The 18446-nt window shown below is 40.4% G+C and overlaps 1 protein-coding gene across 2 annotated transcripts; it reads left to right on the top strand.

Moving 5' to 3' along the window:
* The first annotated feature begins 217 nt into the window (after positions 1–217).
* ASNS (asparagine synthetase (glutamine-hydrolyzing)) lies at positions 218–17502 on the top strand. 2 transcript variants are annotated; one of them, XM_059483438.1, is made up of 12 exons: positions 218–273; positions 1950–2232; positions 5434–5671; positions 6942–7127; positions 7437–7538; positions 9571–9698; positions 10436–10562; positions 11890–11996; positions 12326–12426; positions 14192–14273; positions 14532–14687; positions 15998–17502. In XM_059483438.1, the coding sequence occupies exons 2-12, from the start codon at positions 1984–1986 to the stop codon at positions 16205–16207; spliced, it is 1686 nt and encodes a 561-aa protein (XP_059339421.1). In that variant the 5' UTR covers positions 218–273; positions 1950–1983; the 3' UTR covers positions 16208–17502. The 2 variants fall into 2 exon arrangements, with proteins under 2 accessions (XP_059339421.1, XP_059339412.1); XM_059483429.1 differs by lacking the exon at positions 218–273 and adding an exon at positions 453–591.
* The last annotated feature ends 944 nt before the right edge of the window (positions 17503–18446 follow it).

Genomic DNA, 18446 nt, shown 5'->3' with positions numbered 1-18446 from the left:
CAGGTGCCGGTGTTCGGCCTGGGCATTCCTGCCCCGCCGCGGGGCAGCCCGGGCCGGCTGCACACGGAGATACGAGCACGGCTGCGGGCCCAGGCCGTGCCCCCGCCGGCGGGCAAGGCAGGGCAGGGCAGGGCATGGGGAGGCGCATGATGAAACTCCGCGGCGTGTTTCAACAGCAGCCGCCGGCGGGGCGGAGCCGCGGCCGGGGCCGCCTCCTCCGTCCCCCGGCGCGGCGCGGACGGCGGCTCTGCGTGCGCCGGCGGCCAGCAGCGGGTAAGGCAGCGGGGCGGGAGCGGCCGGGGCTGCGGCGGGCAGGGCCGGCCGGAGGGGCTGCCGGCCGGGGAGCTGCCGCGGTACTTGGCCTCCTGCCGCGGTACTCGGCCTCTCGCCGCCGGCTGGCGAGGGAGCGGCGGGCCCGGGGGGATGCGCGGCAGCCGCCGGAGGAAGGGGCGGCCGTGTGGAAGGGCCCGCGGGGAGCGGGTGCGCGCGGGAGGAGCCTGCCCCGGGTGCCCGCGGTCGCCCAGAGACCGCGGGTTATCAGGAGGACGCTCCAGATGGTGGGAAAACACAGCTCCATGTGCTGAGGCTGAGGTCCGCAGCGCCATCGCATGTCCAGATGGGGCAGATGTGGAGGGCGAGCAGTGTTGTTGCTGTGCCTGTGCTCCCCTTGGCACGCTTTTGCATCCCCTGTGGGATCCCCGGAACTGTGGGCGGTGTGTGGCTCTCTGAGCCGCAGCCCTCAGGCCGCGTTGGGCTGATGCCTCCAGCGACATCACTTGATCGGGAGGGCCCCGGCTGGGGCACACGTGCTCTGTTGGAGTTCGGGCTCGAGGAGCTGCAAGGCCCCGCGTGTCTGTGTGTGGGGACACCGGGGCTGCGGCGGGCCAGGGGAGCTCGGGCTTGCGGCAGCCCCGCTCCCGCAGCAGCCCCGCTCCCGCCGCACCTCTGCCGTCTGGGCCTGCCGCGCTGCCGATGGGGAACTCCAGTCTAAACCTGTTCTCCTTCGAAACAGTTTCCCCTTGTCCTGTCACTACAGGTCTTGCTAAAGAGTCTCTTTTTTTGTTGTAAACCCCCCTTGAATGTAAAGGCGACAAACTGAAAGGATGTTTAATGTTTTTGCTCAGATGATGTTATTTCAAAATTTCATACTCTATGGACCAGTAATGATTTGTTCTATTTGTGCTCTATAAATAAAAAAAAAAAATCATAGACAGTTTTGCTGTATCTAAAGGTAAAACTTAAACCTAATTCCTTGCTGGCTAAAATTTGCTTATTGTACTTTGAGCAGGTTTTACTTCATGTTGGTTAAGTCTGCTGTTCTTTTTATCAGGCCTCTCAGCAGTTAAGTGAGTGATAGCCTACATCTGTTATCTGTGGTTTTTAGATGTGTGGTGGGTTGACCTTGGCTGGTTGTCAGGTGCTCACCAAGGCACTCTTATCACTCCCCTCTTCAGCAGGATGGAATGAGAGGCAGGAAAATATGATGAAAAATAAAAAACCTTATGGGTTTACTTTTAAGGAAAAGTGAAGATCATGCACTAGCAAAAGGAAAAAACAAAGATTTTATTCTGTCATTCCCATCAGCATGCAGTGCCCAGCCTCTTCCTGGGCTTCAGCACACAAAGTAGTTGCTCTGCCTTTGTGCTCCTTTCTCTTAAATCTTTTATCTGGGTGGACACCAGATATGGAATATCCCTTTGGATAGTTTAGGTCAGCTGTCCTGGCTACGTTGCCTTCCAAGATCTTGCCTTTTCCCAGTCTTCTGGTGAGGGGGAAATGTTGGTTTGCATTGGTGCTGTGTAAGCCCTGGTGAGCAGTAGCCGAAACTGCTGTGATACCAACACAAAACACAGCACCAAACATTCTGAGGGCAAAATGAACTCTCTCTCAGCAAGACCCAGGACAGAGTGTCAGCTCCTGCTTTCAGTGTTTGTGTCTCTGTTGAACAGGTTCTCCACGTGCAGGTGGAACAGGAGCCTCACCATGTGTGGGATCTGGGCCCTGTTTGGCAGCGATGAGTGCCTTTCTGTGCAGTGTCTCAGTGCCATGAAGATTGCACACAGAGGTCCTGATGCGTTTCGTTTCGAGAACGTCAATGGTTTCACCAACTGCTGCTTTGGCTTCCACCGGCTGGCGGTTGTGGATCAGTTATATGGGATGCAGCCTATCCGGGTGAAGAAATTCCCATACCTGTGGCTGTGTTACAATGGAGAAATCTACAATTTCAAACAGGTAAGTGTTGTATATACGGTAAGGCAATTTTTAAAAATTTTATTTCTTTTTTTTTTTATTTCAAGACTAGTGGATATTCAAACATCTTTAAAATGTGTTGGACTAGAATATCAGAAAAGAAATGGGAAAGTTAGCAAAGAGCTAGTATTTAAAAGGAAATAAATTATCTCAATGAGCTGTGAAGCAGGTAGTTTGTTTAGCAACATACATAATCTTTAATACTGAAAAAAATCAATTTTTAATTAACAATAAATACTTACGTCTTCAGCTTTGTTCAGTAGAAAGTTAAGACACATTCTTCATTATCTTTTGGGGGGCAGAATTTCAAGCCTCTTTCTCCCCTTCTTCCCTCTTCATAATACAAATGCTTTTAGTCTGTCCTGATCTTCAATTGTTTTGGGTAGTCATTCTCCCAAGTTGTTGGGTGTTGCATTTTTATTATTGCCTCTCAGTTTAGATGGGATATGTCACTTAAGATAAAATGATGCATAGTATGCATGCTTACATATTTATATAAAAGCAATAAGCCTTGGAGAGGTGTTTCCAGTATGCCACAGAAGTCCTTAGGTGTCTGCAGCAGAAGTCAGGTTTGTTGTGGGGTTTTTGAGAGCCACCTAAGTCTCTTAGGCACAAAACAAGTGCACAAACTCTTACATAGTTCCTAAAGGTGCTGAATGTCTCTGATGGATGTGATGCTGCTGCTAAACACTGTCAGTGTTCCTCAGTCCCTGTGCTGAGATGTCCATGCTGCCTGTTATTGGCAAGATAATTCAGATATCTGAATTAGATGTAAAAAGCAGCTTAAAACTGTGTCCCATTCTGAATCATGCTGAATCAATGTGTAAAATGTGTCCCATACTAAGTGTGGTAGCATCAGAAACGTTTGAATAATCAGAGATATTGTAGTACTTCTAATGCTAATTTTATAGCATTTCTGATGTCACATTTTTTAAGTCAGGTCAGGCTGCTGTCAGTCGCATCAGTGACATCAGTATTGTCATTGGGAATTTGACTGAATAGCCAGGAGATTTCATTTTTTTCCCAGTCTTCAAGTATCTGGCTGTTTGAAGGATGAGACTTTGTCCTGCAGTACATGTGAAATCTGCTGTACCAACAGTCTGTATTACTTGCAGTGTTTTGCACTGTGGCTTTTCTGCCTTTCAGAACAGTAAGAATTACTCTGTCATGCTACCCACAGTCCTGAGGGGACCCTAATTGTGCAACACTTGCATTACCATCTACAGGAATTAGTTTGGTTGTTGTCATTACATTATGTACCCTCTTTTTTTATGATGAGATTTTTCTTTCAAGCTTGTGGCTGAAACCTACCTAAGAAAGGATCGCTGGTGAAACAGGTGCCTTCCTCAGGGCAATGACTTACTTATTTTAACATTGACTCAGTCTGATCAAAGATGACCAACTGTTACCCATAAGTAACATTTAAAACCAAGGAACTTTAAAACGTTAAAGCATTGGTTTTGTGGGTTTTTGTGGGTTTTTTTGGCTTGTCAGAGTTTTAGTGAAGCCCTTTCTCTCCCTCTGTTTTGTATTTATTGAAAGGACTATTAAGGGTAGCACCTGAAGAACATGAAGAATATTTGATCTGACTTAAGTCTGACAGCTAATTTCTTCCTCTCCTGTTTTATATGCACAGGCAGAGTGAAAGGAATAGTTTAAAGAATGGAGGAAGATGAGGCAGAGGAAATTCTCTGCATAAAAAAAGCTGAGGAATTGCAGTGACTGCAAAAGTAAACCAAAGTTTGTTTCCAAAGTACTTTACTGTGCAGAGATGTTGCACATGTCTATGTGTTTTGAGTTGTTCAGTGTTTTTTTTACACAATGGCTGGCTAGTGCTTCTGAAGACCAGGGTCATGGGTTTGCAGTTTGACATCTCAGAAGTGTATCCCTGAAAACTTGCCTTAATGTGAATTGCTTCAGACTGCATTGTCAGTCTCATTGCCTAAGAGATGATCCTGGGTAAAATTTTTGTTGTGAGTCGCCCCTGGCTGGATGCCAGGCACCCACCAAAGCTCCCCTCCAAAAAGTGGACAGGAAAGAGAAAACACAACTAAAGTTTCATGAGCTAAGGGCTGGGGGAGATCACCCACCAAATACAGTCATGGGTAAAACAGACTGAACTTATAGAAATTAGATTAAATTTATTACAACAAAATCAGAGCAGGATAATGAGAAGTAAAATAAGCCTTGAAAAAAGAAACCTTCCCTCTACCACTTCCTCCTTCCCAAGCTCTATCATCTCCTCCCCAGCAGGGAAACAGGAAATGGGGGTTATGGTCAGTTTATCACATGATGTTTCTGCCACTGCTGAAGGAGATTTCTTCCTCTGCTCCAGTGTGGGGTCCCTCCCATGGAAGACAGTCCTCCACAAACTGCAGCATGAGTCTGTCCCACAGGAACAGTTCTCCACAGACTGCTCCAGTGTGGTTCCCTTTGCCACAGGGTGCTCCAGGATGGGTCCCTCACAGGGTCACAAGTCCTCCCAGGAGTCCTGCTCCAGCATGGGCTCCTCTCTGCACAGATCTGCAGGTCCCTGCCAGGAGCTGCTCCAGCATGGGTCTCCCATGGGTTCACAGCCTCCTCTCAGGCATCCACCTGCTCCAGCATGGAGCTCCTCCATGGGCTGTGGGTGGATCTCTGCATCCCCATGATCCGCTGTGGAACACGGCTGCTTCACCATGGGCTGCACCATGGACTGCAGGAGAATCCAGCTCTGGCACCTCCTGCCCCTCCTTCTCCACAGACCTTGGTGTCTGCAGGTCTGTTCCTCTCCTTACAGTCTCACATCCCTCGTCTCTGGCTGCAATGACGTCTGCACAACAACTTTTCTTTTTTCTTGAATGTGTTACCACAGAGGCATTACTGTCTTTCCTGGTTGACTCGGCCTTGGCCAGCGACAGGTCCGTCCTGGAGCTGCCTGACTTTGGCTCTGCCAGACATGGGGAGATCTCCTGGCAGTGTCTCACAGCAGCCACCCTTGTTGTCCTTCCACTACCAAAGCCAGGCCATGCATACCCAGTACAACTTTGAACACGAAAGTATAATTTCCTTCTTTGGCAGAAATATTTATATAACTTTTAAACTGTGATTTTACTTGGAAGATTATTGTTATGGAACAGTTACTAAGCTGCCAATGTTTGCAAATGTTTATTTATGTTTTTCTTTATATTTTTTTTTTTTTAGCTGCAGAAGCAGTTTGGATTTGACTATCAAACATTAGTGGATGGTGAGGTCATCCTTCATCTATACAACAGAGGAGGCATAGAACAAACAGCATCCATGCTGGATGGTGTATTTGCTTTCATCCTTCTGGACACTGCAAACAGAAAAGTGTTTCTGGCAAGAGATACCTATGGAGTCAGACCACTGTTTAAGGTGCTGACTGATGATGGATTTTTGGGTGTCTGTTCTGAGGCAAAAGGTAAAGCCAGTTGTGTTTAGTGCCTAAATAATCTTATGTATTTCTGTTAGAGATAAACTTCTTTGTTGGGCTTTTCTTCTTAGTGTGAAGAGAAAATGAACAGTAAGCTCAGTAATATATCAGCTATGTTTAGTAATGTAAGAACTCCACATCATTAAAATGAAAATATCCTAGATGTTTAATTGTCCTTAATATCTCTAAAATAACTTGCTTATTTAACTAGAATTTTTGTATTCTGGAGTCTTAGCAGTATTGAACTCAAGATGTTTTATGTTAGGCCACAGTTAAATATTGTCTATTGACTTAGACTAGACTTATGCTACAATAAGCAATATTAGACTTTGGTCTTGGTTTTATGAAGTGAGCTAGGTAATTATACCACAAGAACTGCTAATCTGTAAAAGCCAGGAATTTTGAAACCCTACTGAAATTGCCTAAAATGCACTTTGGCTAAAATTGACTTTCATTATTATTTCTGTCCCATATATTGTATATCTGTTTTATTATCAGGCTCCAATGTAGGTTGACTCTTCTAATAGTACTGTGTAGTAATACTAGGGGCTGCACCATTTCTGTTGCTTGTGAAGAGAGGAGGGAAGTGAATGTTTTGGAGACTGTGTCCTATAACAATCACAGTAAATTACCAGTCTCTCTCTAACAGAAACTCGGTGTCCCTTTTGAGGATGCCCTCAAAACATCCTCTTTCACAGGGGGAATGGAAATGAGGTTTGGCTGTAAGTGTTACACCTTGGCAGTGGAGTAAATCAGTCTAGAACCAATGAGTTTTGAAATCACTAAATATATGTCAATTAAGCAATTACTGCAGTGATGTTATTTTATTGCAGACCCCTTGTTAGCTTGACTATACTTAATTTTAAACACAAAATAAGTTAATAATTGTCATTCAAATTCTCCTAAACATATTATACTTTGACCTGGCCATAATGTAGTCAGTTAGAAATGTGCTTTTCCTAGTCCTCACAGGGATAAATTGCTACTTGCCAATTAGTAAAACTTGCTGGTTTGTTTTCTCTGCTATCTGCCTCAGCTTGAGATGGCTCTGATCTATGTGTACATCCTGCCAGAAGCAGAATCATGCTCTGGCCAGGACTGATGATGACTCAGTAGGATATTTTTTTTAATACCAGATTTAGGATCCAGAGAAAATATTTGTATATAGTTTTAGTAGAGTGGCTGTTGAGTGAGGGATAGCTTAACCATTTTAAGTCAAGAACTCTGACATTTTTCTTTTTTCCCATTTTATGTGTAGGACTTATCAACTTAAAGCATTCAACATCCTTATGTTCTAAAGTGGAGCCATTTCTTCCGGGTCATTATGAAGTGTTGGACTTAAAGCCCTCTGGCAAGGTTGCATCAGTGGAATTAGTAAAATTTCATAGCTGTAAAGATGAACCACTCCATGTTGCATGTGATACAGTGGAAGCTCTGCCTTCAGGTAGTACAGCAAAGATTTTGCTACTTACTCTGATTTAAAAGTGAAAAAACCATAATCTTTGAATATAAAATTTGTATTGATTGGTTTTAAAAAGTACCATTTAAGAAAAAAAAAGCAACCTGTAATAACCTTTAAAATGTAGGGACATTAGAATTGGTTTTTTAGGCAGTCATATACAAAGATGGACTTGAGTGTCCTTGTTATCAAAGGAGATTCAGACATATATCTTTGTTTTCTAATTAGCATCATCCAGCAAAGTCTAAGTAACACTTTTTGGAGATTTTTTACCCTTTTCTTTTTTCTGAGCAGGTTTTGACATTGACACAGTGAAAAGCAACATCCGTATTCTCTTTGAAAATGCTGTTAGAAAACGTTTGATGGCTCACAGAAGGATTGGTTGTCTTCTGTCAGGTAAGGAGCAAGAACCACAGTGATTCTGTACCTTCTCTCTCTTTTGCCCATCCTCTAGTAGTTAAAGGAAATTATATTGGCTGTTCTGCTGCAATGTACCTGGAGTGATCTGAATCTTCATTTGCTTTTTAGAATAGGCAACAGAGAACTTCTTAGTTTGGAAAAAAGTTTTCCAGTTTACAAGTATCTTGAAAATCTTATGTTTTTAAAGTTTACTCTGGGCTGGGATCTTGGCTTATTGAGACACTGAGCATTTTTAAATAAGAAAAATAAATACAGTATTCCTGTTGAAAATCACTCAATATTATTAAATACATGAGATTTATGATTAGGTTGGTCTAAAAAGAAAATTTAATTATTACATTCACTTTGTGGAGATTGAACCTAGAATAAAGCCTTGGCATGTTTCAGAAGCAGGATAATTATTACCTGCGAACTTTACTTTAGTATCCATCCTAAACTTCCTTAATTTACCATATTACAGGAGACCATCTGGACCAAAATTATTTGCTACACTCTTTTGCAGATAAGGTAACAGTTTGTGGTACAGGAAGTTGTTCACTCACATAGCTGATCACTATTGTGATCTGATGGTTCAGTGTTACAGGGGTACTCTATAGAGATAAGGCTCTGTAACCATGGGTCTGACACTTTTTATTTCCGGTGTTTGTATGGCACTTGGTACTTGTGGTTACAGTTCTGGAATGCTTTTCATGCATTCACTTTAATTAAAACAGTAATTATACTCATTTATCATGAATCCTATTAAATGTGCATCTGAATGAGAGAGAACTGACCAGGAGATACTGCTGGACCATTTCTTTACTATGCAATTGTAAAAAGTAGGAAGAAGGTAAATTAAACTGGAAAATATATAGAATTGGAAGATCTCAGTTTCAGTAAAAAAGCTTGTTCAAAACCCGAATTTCAAATATCAAATTAGAAGGCAGTCAGCAGCTCCTCAGATGCACATGCAGGAAGCAAAACTTTGTGCCTGTGCTGATATAAATAATACCAGAGTATCTCAGTGCTTCACAGTTTTGTGTATGCTTGGAACATCACAGAGAATTGCTTTTGTTTCTAATCACAGAGGGAATCCTTCAGTGTCACAGTGGAAACCTGGGTTTTTATTTTCCTAATTTCCACATCCTGAGCACTCTGTTTTCTGTGCTCTCCTTTTCTCAGAATTTGTATGTAATTTCGAGAGGAAATTTTTTTTTAGATAGCATGTCCACAAACGGGATCAGGGTAGGAATTTATGCTAATGTACTTAACTGAAAAAACACATGCAAACTATAGGAAACAAAGAGAAAAGGGTTTTGCCTCATGCTTGTCAGAACTGCAGGCAGATGTGGGCAAACAGGTACTGTGTTTTGCTCAGTACTCTGTAGGAGAGCAGCAAGCAGAACTAGACAAGGATTAGCAGAAATAGTTCATGATAATTTGAAAGTGGATCCTTAGAGTACATTTAGGCAGCTTATGCATGTCTTGGTTTTATTTTCCGCTTGTTATCCAAACTGTTCAAATCCTTCCACTCCCCTCTAGAAAGAAGAGGAGGAAAAAAAAGAATGAAGAGGAGTGGAGCCCTTACACTAAGCATTCTATTATTTTGCTTACAACAAACAAAAAACTTCTATAGTCCTTTCAGTTGACTGTCAAATGTATAGGTAAAAGGATGATAGGGAGTGGTTTTAAAACAGAAACTATAAATCCCATTTTAGTAGAGCTGAGAAGGGGCATATTCTCTAGTAGTACAATGTGTTCAGTATACTTTGTGTTTATCTTTAATAAGGAGTTCCACTGATGTTTCTGACACCAAAAGTACTGATAACTGTTACTGACAATGTGCCACTAAAATTGCCTGATTCTTTTATTAATAGAGGTAAATGTGCACTTGTATGAGAAGTACCTTGTACTCACACAGCTTAAAAATGAAGCCCACTCATAGGATTCCAGGATCTGGATTCCTTAAGGGGAAGCAAAACATAATGATAACAAAAACACCTAATCAGATGATTTGTTTTGTTGTCAGGGGGCTTAGATTCCAGCTTGGTTGCAGCTGTTCTTCTGAAACTGATGAAAGAAATCAACATCAATTATCCATTACAAACCTTTGCAATTGGAATGGAAAACAGTCCTGACTTACTTGCTGCCAGAAAGGTATCTTAAACATTGCTTTCAGTTTGTTCTGAGCTACTGAATACTAAACAGTGTATATTAATGGTGCTACCTTTATTGTGTGGCATTAATAATAACACTGAATATTCATTTATTGCTATGATGTAAATCAGTTTGCAGTAAATCATTTAGTAAAATGCTTGCTGCTAAATCTTACAAAAGGGACATGGAACCTTACCTGTTTTCTCTTGCATTTGAAAAACTTTCATGACAGAGTCCCTTTGCATTGTTGTCAAAAGGATAGTACTTTGGACTTGTCTCAGTTCTGCCTCTGGGTTTCAGGGTAGGTCTCCCTGTTATGCTTCATGTGCTAAGGCATTTATATATACATTAAATATTGTAAGTTAATTATTACAGTTTTGTACAAACCGTTTGGCATCTGGGGTACTCTGCAGGCTTTCCTCACTTTTGTGATGCTGGGCAGATATCTGGAATATTTAGAGCTTCTACAGATTCTGTAAACATTTTAGGCAAGCAGCTGGATGCTCTGTTGCAATCATGATTGAACACTGTAATTAAGAAGACTATGTTCCCTCTGGTGAACGTACCACTGCAAGTCAGAGGTCTGCAAAGTAATGTCTTTTCTTGGCCTAATGTCATAATTTTCATTGTAGAAGAGAGCTGGCGCTTTCACTGAATGTGTTTGCTTTAAACACTATGTACGTTTATAAAATGTTTTAGTTGAAAAGTGATACATTATTTTGACCTTTTGCAAACAGGTTGCAGCACATATAGGCAGTGAACATCATGAAGTAATACTTAATACTGAAGAGGGGATTCAGGCAATAGAGGAGGTTATCTTCTCCTTGGAAACCTATGATATTACAACAATAAGAGCTTCTATTGGTAAGATATTTTTAATGGCAATCTTTGGTTTATATCACCCAAATAAAATCTTGTGCAAACTTACATGGTCATCTATTAGATCCCTTAGCTGGCACAGAATCTGGGGATTAGGACTCCAAAATTCTGGTACCCAGAGTTATCTGTGTTGCCACACTGAGGCAAAAGCAGTTATTTACAAATCCCTGACTCACAAAGCAACTGTCAAGGACTGTGTTTGAAGCTTTGAGATGAAAAGCAATAGTTACATGAAGAAGAAATGTTTGATCTTCAGGCCTAAGTTTTCTGCTCTAGTAAGTATGTACCTTGAAGGAAGGGAGAAATTGACAGTTTTTTTGAGGTACTGACAGCAAATCACAGTTACCCTTTCTTTGCATAATTTTGATACTAATGTGAGGTATTTATTATTGCCCTTTGGTAACACAGGTTCCTATAATGTATGCTTGATTCAGAGAAGTGAAGAGAGTCATCAGCAGCTTCTAAAAGAGCACTGCTAGCCTGATAAGAGACGAGAACCCTTAATCCAGTGGGACCTTTTGTGTAATGCAAGCTACAGCATTTTACCCAGTTAATCTTGTGTCATCGTAGAAGAGTTTTGAAGCCAAATAGGCAGCACAGTTTTTGAAACTGAACTCTCTGGGTGGAATTTCCTCCAAGAAGATGGGATTTAGCATTGTGAAATACTGAATGCATTTCTTTAAAAATTTAAGCATTTTACTAAAACTTTTTTTTCTGTCATTTTTTCTTTGAGATTTGCTGCTTAATATAATAATTAACTAGATCCTTTTCTTTAGATTTGTAATACTTTCATTATAAAAGTGTCCCATTCAGAAGGATACGTTGAGTGGAAGGCATAATTCTGTTTTATAAAAAATTCCTTACAAAAGAAGTTGAAAAAAGGGCTTCATCCAGTTCTACTCAGAGTGGTGGAGAGTTAAACAGCAACTTTTGCTTTTCCCCAAGGCTAGAGGGTTTCTTCAGCACTGTGCTGGAATTAATAATGCACTTAATTTCAAATGGAGCTAGAACATCTCCTCTCTATGTTCCCATGGGAATCCTCTGGTGTTCCCAGGATCACAAGTAGACACATCTTTCTGATATTTTGAGGGCCAAGTGTAAATACACAGTTTAGATGTATTTGCAGCACCAACTTGGTGTGGCTGTTGGTGGCTTGAGTAACAATGAGATGCTACTTTACATCTTTTTTTGCTACAGAAGGAAGTAGTTTAGGAGACAAATTTCTAAAATGCTAAATTTTAAACTAATAGCTGCATATAGCACCATGTATGTAGATGTACTTTAATAACTTTATACTTTTTTTTTTTTGAAGGTATGTATCTTGTCTCCAAATATATTCGGAAGAAAACAGACAGTGTGGTCATTTTTTCAGGAGAAGGATCAGATGAGCTGACACAAGGATATATATATTTCCATAAGGTAAATATATTCACTATACAGAATGCCCTTGAGTTAGCTGCTTGTTCTGCCTTTCAGCAGAACATCTGTGATACCTCAAGGTGTGATGTTTGAGACTTATCGTAACTGTAGATTTGTAGAGTTTTTCTTCTGGGGTGGCATAAAATCCAAAGAATTTAATCACCTAAAAATAGCTGTCTTAATCTTCAGTAGTTCCTGAGACTGTTATTTTTTGTATGTAGTTTTTACTGGTTTGGTGATCACTGCAATTCAAACGCAGGACAGCCAGCAATGGTTGCCTCAGTGCAGCTGTGTTCCACCTGTGTGCTCCATGCTGTGTTTGTTTTCAGGCACCATCTCCTGAGGAAGGTGCAGAAGAGAGTGAGAGGCTTCTGAAGGAGCTCTACCTGTTTGATGTCCTTCGTGCAGACAGAACTACTGCAGCACATGGGTAAAATGTATTCCCTTGGATGCTGAGCACTCATAATTTAAAAGTAAAAGAAGATAAGGCAGGAAAAGACTGCTGAGGATATGTGTGCTAACATGAAGTTGTAGGCTTAAGGAATTTGAGCAACAGTAAAGCACACTGCCAAATTTAATCTGATGTGTGACTATAGGGCTCACTGTGTTGCCAACTGAAATATCTTTTTGTGTAGGACTGTACTGGTCTTTACAGAAGCAGTGAGTTAGAAGTACAAATATTCAGAGTTAAGGAGGCAAGGCAAACTTGTATTTGACTTTGGGGTCTTTGGAGCTTTAGACAAAGAAATCTTGAATCTCATGATTGTCAGAACTAAAACAACATACTGAAAAAGATATGTGAATTAGGTAGCTGTCTGTAATAGAGACATTAGGATACAACCTGTGTAACTGATACCTTGAAGAACCTCCAAATTGAGTGCTATAGAAAATAGTATTGTTATACTAAACAGAAGCATTTTACTAAAAGAAATACATTAATTAAACTGAGAACAATGTTCTCAGAAAAGTGGTATATTTCACAAAGCAAACAACTTATTTGTTGGGAAGCGCTTGTTGTATATTGATCCTGCTACAAAATGACTTGCCCAGCTTTTTACAATTTTCTTATGTTTCTCTACTAGTGCAGGAGACCTGCCATTTGTCTCATAATTTGTTTTGTGCTGAAAATTTTCACCACACTTTGAAGGCTGTTTAATATCCTGTGCTGGCTGCTTTTGTTTTTCTTTGGACCTGCTGCATGGCACTATTAGGAAGAAAGAACCCTTGTATTAACAAATTAGAACAGAGTTTAAGGAGTTCAGATTTATGGAGAAAAGGGAGAAGAACGAAGAGCAAAGAGGAAAGGATGAAACTGCCCTTATCAGTTAGGAACAAGAACAACTATAAGGAAAGACTTGCAGTGCAAATCTTGTTACTATATGTTGAAACTGAGCCCTCAGTATTTGATTACTGAATACTCAGTATTGGGTTAATTTGGTTTTTTTTTTGTAAGGTGGGTATTACCTGAAGTAGCTGAAACTTTTTATCAGAGTAGAAGCTAAAAAGACAATGAAATTACTAGGATCCAGTATAACATTTCCTTTCATTTGTGAAGCTGTACAGCGTAAAGTCTCTTGAGCAGACACACCAAGAGGGATTCTTTCTGCTGAGGATGCAGTTATTGTTATTTTATTTGTTGTCTTCTGTGTCCTTAGAAGCTGTGGTATACAAAAGCAGGAAGGCTTTGTATGTGTGTCTTCCACTGGTATAGGAGAGAACTTGTGTGAATGCTGTAGGGCTCCTTTTTGGTGTCTCTTGACAACACAAACAAATGTGGATTTCAGAAATGGCAGCAGAAGTCCTTGCTTGGTTCTATGATATGTTTACAAATGCTGATGCAAATCCTAGTGAGCAACTTGTTAGTTCTCTGAGAGGAAGAGGGTTTTGTAGAATGTGCTTTTGCATACATGTTGCAATGGTTTTTGCAGATCCTATAGGACTGTAGTCCGAAAATTCAGGGCATATGACATTATAAAACATCATAGTCTTTAGTCTGTGTAGACCATACACCTCACTTCACAAGTTGGTGAATTAAATTCAGGTAGTTGTAAATACACAAGTAAAATTTCTTCCAAGTAAAAGCAGAAAACCTGTCCTTATATGAAAGACAGGGAAAGCTTAGCTGCTGTGGAATTTGTAAATAGATGACTTGTTGGATTAATTCAGTATCTTTTCTATTTATTCCCCTTGCTTAGCCTTGAACTGAGAGTCCCATTTTTGGATCATCGGTTTACTTCTTATTATTTATCTCTGCCAGCAGAACTGCGAATCCCAAAGGTACATAAAACTAGGGTTGGATCCAAATGTAAGTTTACAAATTCACTGATACCTGTTCTAAGCATGACCAGATTGCTGAGTTCGATGGTTAAGTCCTCCACTCAAAGTCAAGCATGCTCTTAAATATTTTATTGAATTGTTGGGAGCCATTTAATGATCAAAACTTTTGAGAAAAATCCATTTCATAAGTGTTTAAATCCAGATCTTTGCACTGCAGTTCCTGAGATTCATTACATTGGTTTTTTGTTCTGCAAACAGAATGGAATTGAAAAATACCTTTTAAGATTGTCCTTTGAGGATTCCAATTTGCTTCCCAAAGAAATTCTCTGGAGACCCAAAGAAGCTTTCAGTGATGGTATAGCATCAGTAAAGAAATCCTGGTTTTCCATTCTTCAGGACTACATTGATCAACAGGTAGAATACCACTTTTTCCTTTCTCACTTAGGTGTATTAGATATGGTTGCCAGTGGGAGGCAGCTCACAGGCTTAGTTGAGAGAATAAATCAGGATATAGCAGTTAACTTGAGTTAACTTGTGCAGGAGTAAGACCAACCTTAATCAATGTTCTTCTCGATGTCTGAGTTGATTAAAGACATTTGTGGTCCTAGTTAGAAATGCTAGACCCTGCCAGGAATGACTGTATAAGGAAATGAACATCATTTAAGTGTCTGGATTGCAAATTAGATTGTATATCAACAAACACAATTTCTGGGTTACAGGCAAAGCAGCTGCTTCAGCTGAAGGCACTTGCATGAACTTACTCTGCAGCTGAGTAACAACATAATGACCTTATAATGTACTTTCTTGTTTGCATCATTCATTTTTCAAAGCCATCCCTAGCTAAGCCTTTTTGCTTTTTAAAGCCTCTGCTTGCATTGTTAATCAGTGAAGACTTACAGCATTTTGACTCTGTACAAAGGAGTGACTCTGGAGTGCAGAGGTAGTTTAATCATGGAGAGAAAGGAAGAAGACTTTCTTTACACCAGAGCCCTGTTAAATGGAAATACATGTGGTCAAGCCTGTGGATGGGAGCTTCTGTCCTACCACCAACTCTTTCTTCCCCATTTTTTGGTTCCTCAGGCAAGAAAGTAGTTGGGTCAGGCAACAGTGTTCTGCTGCCTGTTCTGAGCCTGTACTGCTGTAGGAGCAGCAAATCTGTTTTACAGACATGAAAATTTAAACAGCATGATGGCAGCCAAAACTGCTTATTGAAATTGCCTCAACAGGTGCAACTATTTGTCCTTCCTTTCTCAGGCAACTTAGCAACTGCAGGTGTCTTTGCCTTTGCATCCCAGCTCTTCTGTTGCTAAGAGCATGGTTATTGGTGTTGATTATAACAGCCAACTCTTCCCCAAGCTTCAAAAACAACCTAGGAAGCCACTTACACGGCAAAATGACTGCTTTAAGTTTTTGCCCTTGTTTCACAGCAAAGGAAGGAAAGAAGTGTCTGTGACCTTGCTAACAAAAGTGGTTGTGTTCCAGAGAAACGGGCTTCACATTTCCTGCAGAGAAATACCAACAGCACTGGAGGGAAATACATTTATGTGTTTGTAAAGATCAAGTGAGCTAGTGACACAGGTTTTTGTTTGACCTGTCAAACCTGTGCATCTAGAATAGACTTCTTTTCCCCAAAACTGTGGATGTTTAGTGGTTGGTGAATCCTTGTACATCTTTAAAAGTTGAAGATATTTGCAGCTTAACTTGAGTTTTGCTTATGTCTGTAGGTTGATGACCTTTTACTGGAGAAGGCAGCAGAGAAATATCCTTTCAATCCTCCTAGAACAAAAGAAAGTTACTACTACCGCCAGATCTTCGAGAAGCACTACCCAGGGCGGAGCAGCTGGCTGCCCCACTACTGGATGCCACGATGGGTTAAAGCTACTGATCCTTCTGCACGCACACTGAAACATTACAAGTCAGCTACTCAAGAATAGACTGTTCAATAATCCCCAGATAAAAGTGCTGCAAGTGTTTTGTGTGCACTGTGCTTTAAGAAAACCAAACAAATTATGCAAACCTAAAGCTTAAATCATCTTTAACATGTACTTTGACAATGCTATTGGAAATTAAAGCTTTCTGTTGTTAGTGTACTATGAAAAACTTACGCTGGTGTACCAAAACTTTGTAATTCATGGGAGAACACTTTCTGGACGAGGGACTACTTTGACAGCTCTGTTTCTTATGTAACCTTGATTGTATTAATTTTCCTTGAAATAATTTAATATATTTTAATGTGAGCTCTGTTTTGAGGACTTGAATCAGGCTGATGCAAACTGCTGCTGACGCTCTGAGCAAATGGGACTTGGACTCTAGCTATCTGGTGATTTGTGTTCCTGGGACTTGGATAGTATCTATGTTATTCTATTCTGAATATCCTTCTACACACTCCTGAAATCCTTGGTCTAGTTTTCAACAAGTATTCAGATATTCATAGCTATGCAGAGATGCTTTCTAGAGTTTATTGAGATGGTGCTGGGTGTTAATTATATGAATGGCAATCTTATTTGTTAGTGTGAAGCTACCAATTGGCTGTTCTGTAAATATACCATCAGTTGAAAGTTATTGTGACTGTTATCAAAGAGCAGAATGGATAAGGGAAACCAAGTTATGTCTTTGTTTCTAACTCAAGGACTTCAGTTTTTATAAATGTATTTATTATTCTTGAAAAAAAAAAAAGTGTTTACTGGGTGATGTGTATCAGTCTGATAGAAACTGCATGAGTAAGTATTTTAAGAAATTTTTCATTTATTGTGAGAATTATTTCATTTATAAATGTATTCTTCATCTATATGATGAAGAAAGGTCATCTGTATTGCTGCTGAACCACAAGTTCACCCACAACTGTGTGGGTGAACCAAACCTGTTAACTATAGGTTGTAGTTGGAGAAAGCATCACTGACATCAATGGGATCAGATGGCTTCCTTGGAAAAAATGGGGAAAAAACTGCTTCAGAAATCACAAGAACTTCTGATACTCTACTGAAAAAACACCTGCATTTTTACCCAAGAGAACTTCTTATTGACTACTTAGCCATGTGGGTTACTTTTGTGATGGTAACTTAAGTATAAGGGTGGTCAAGAAATACGCGTGTGCTGCAGATTGACTTGATTAGCATCGTGCTCTTTATGAAACAAGTCTTCTTTATTGTCCCTCTTGACTAGGAAACCAAAGCCATTTTTTATTTAAAAGATTAAATATAAGCTGTTCTGATTTAAAACCTTCACAAAATGACTGGTTGTCTGTTTGTTGGTCCACCCTAATCCCGCATTTGAGTCTCTATCCCAGAAACTTTACTGAAACCTTTTGGTGGCACCACAGCACTTGTGAACTGTCTGTAATATGTTCCTGCAGCCTTCTTTACTTAAGGGCCATGTGCTTGTCTTTTTGGATTTCTTTGAAGCAGTTGAGAGGGGAGTGTAGAGTATGTGGTTAGGCACTGATATGTACAGGTAAGATTTACTACTCACTGTAAACTTCCAAGTCTGTGATAAAAAACCAGTATTTGCCTGTAGTGAAAACAGGCTCAACATATTTTGGGATCACTGCTCAAATGCACTTTCTGCTGCAACAATGCAGCATTCAAGGAAATTCAGCTAGTTTTTAAAAAAATCCTAGTACATTGGAGTCTTGTATATCAGGGCAATATTCTAGACTGATGATTTATTTATTTTAGCTTTTTGCTAATGTGCACAGGAAGAATACTGTGATGCCTTGTCAAAGGTCTTGTGAGTGTAAAACTTGTTCATTCCTTTTCTATGTTGGAATTCTACAGCCTTTTTGGTTTCTGTGATACTATATTTTCTCTCTTTTTTTCCCTTTAAAATAAAAATTGAGACCAAAAAAAGGACAAAACAACAACAACAAAAATTTAAGACAAAAACATGCAGCTACTCAGGATCATTTGCTAGCTGCAGCCATGTTTGTAGTTTGTCACAGGAGGGAACAGGTTGCAGATCCAGGGTGCAATGCTGTCTAGTTTTACTCTAGCTTTCTTCCTGCTGTGGTGGCCTCTTTCTCACTCTGTTTCTTTTGGATAAAATTAATCTGCATGGTTCTGGCAGCTTGAGTGTATTGGTTTGAGTATTGTGTCAAGTGAGGATGAGGAATTGAAGTTAGTGGTCCACACGGGGAAAGCAGGCATGAGTATTTGCTTGGCTTGCAGGACTGATGAG

Source organism: Ammospiza nelsoni, chromosome 1 (assembly GCF_027579445.1).
Source record: "Ammospiza nelsoni isolate bAmmNel1 chromosome 1, bAmmNel1.pri, whole genome shotgun sequence".
Classification (NCBI taxonomy): domain Eukaryota; kingdom Metazoa; phylum Chordata; class Aves; order Passeriformes; family Passerellidae; genus Ammospiza; species Ammospiza nelsoni.
Note: the sequence above shows the minus strand (reverse complement) of the source record. Positions and strands in the feature narration are given on the sequence as shown.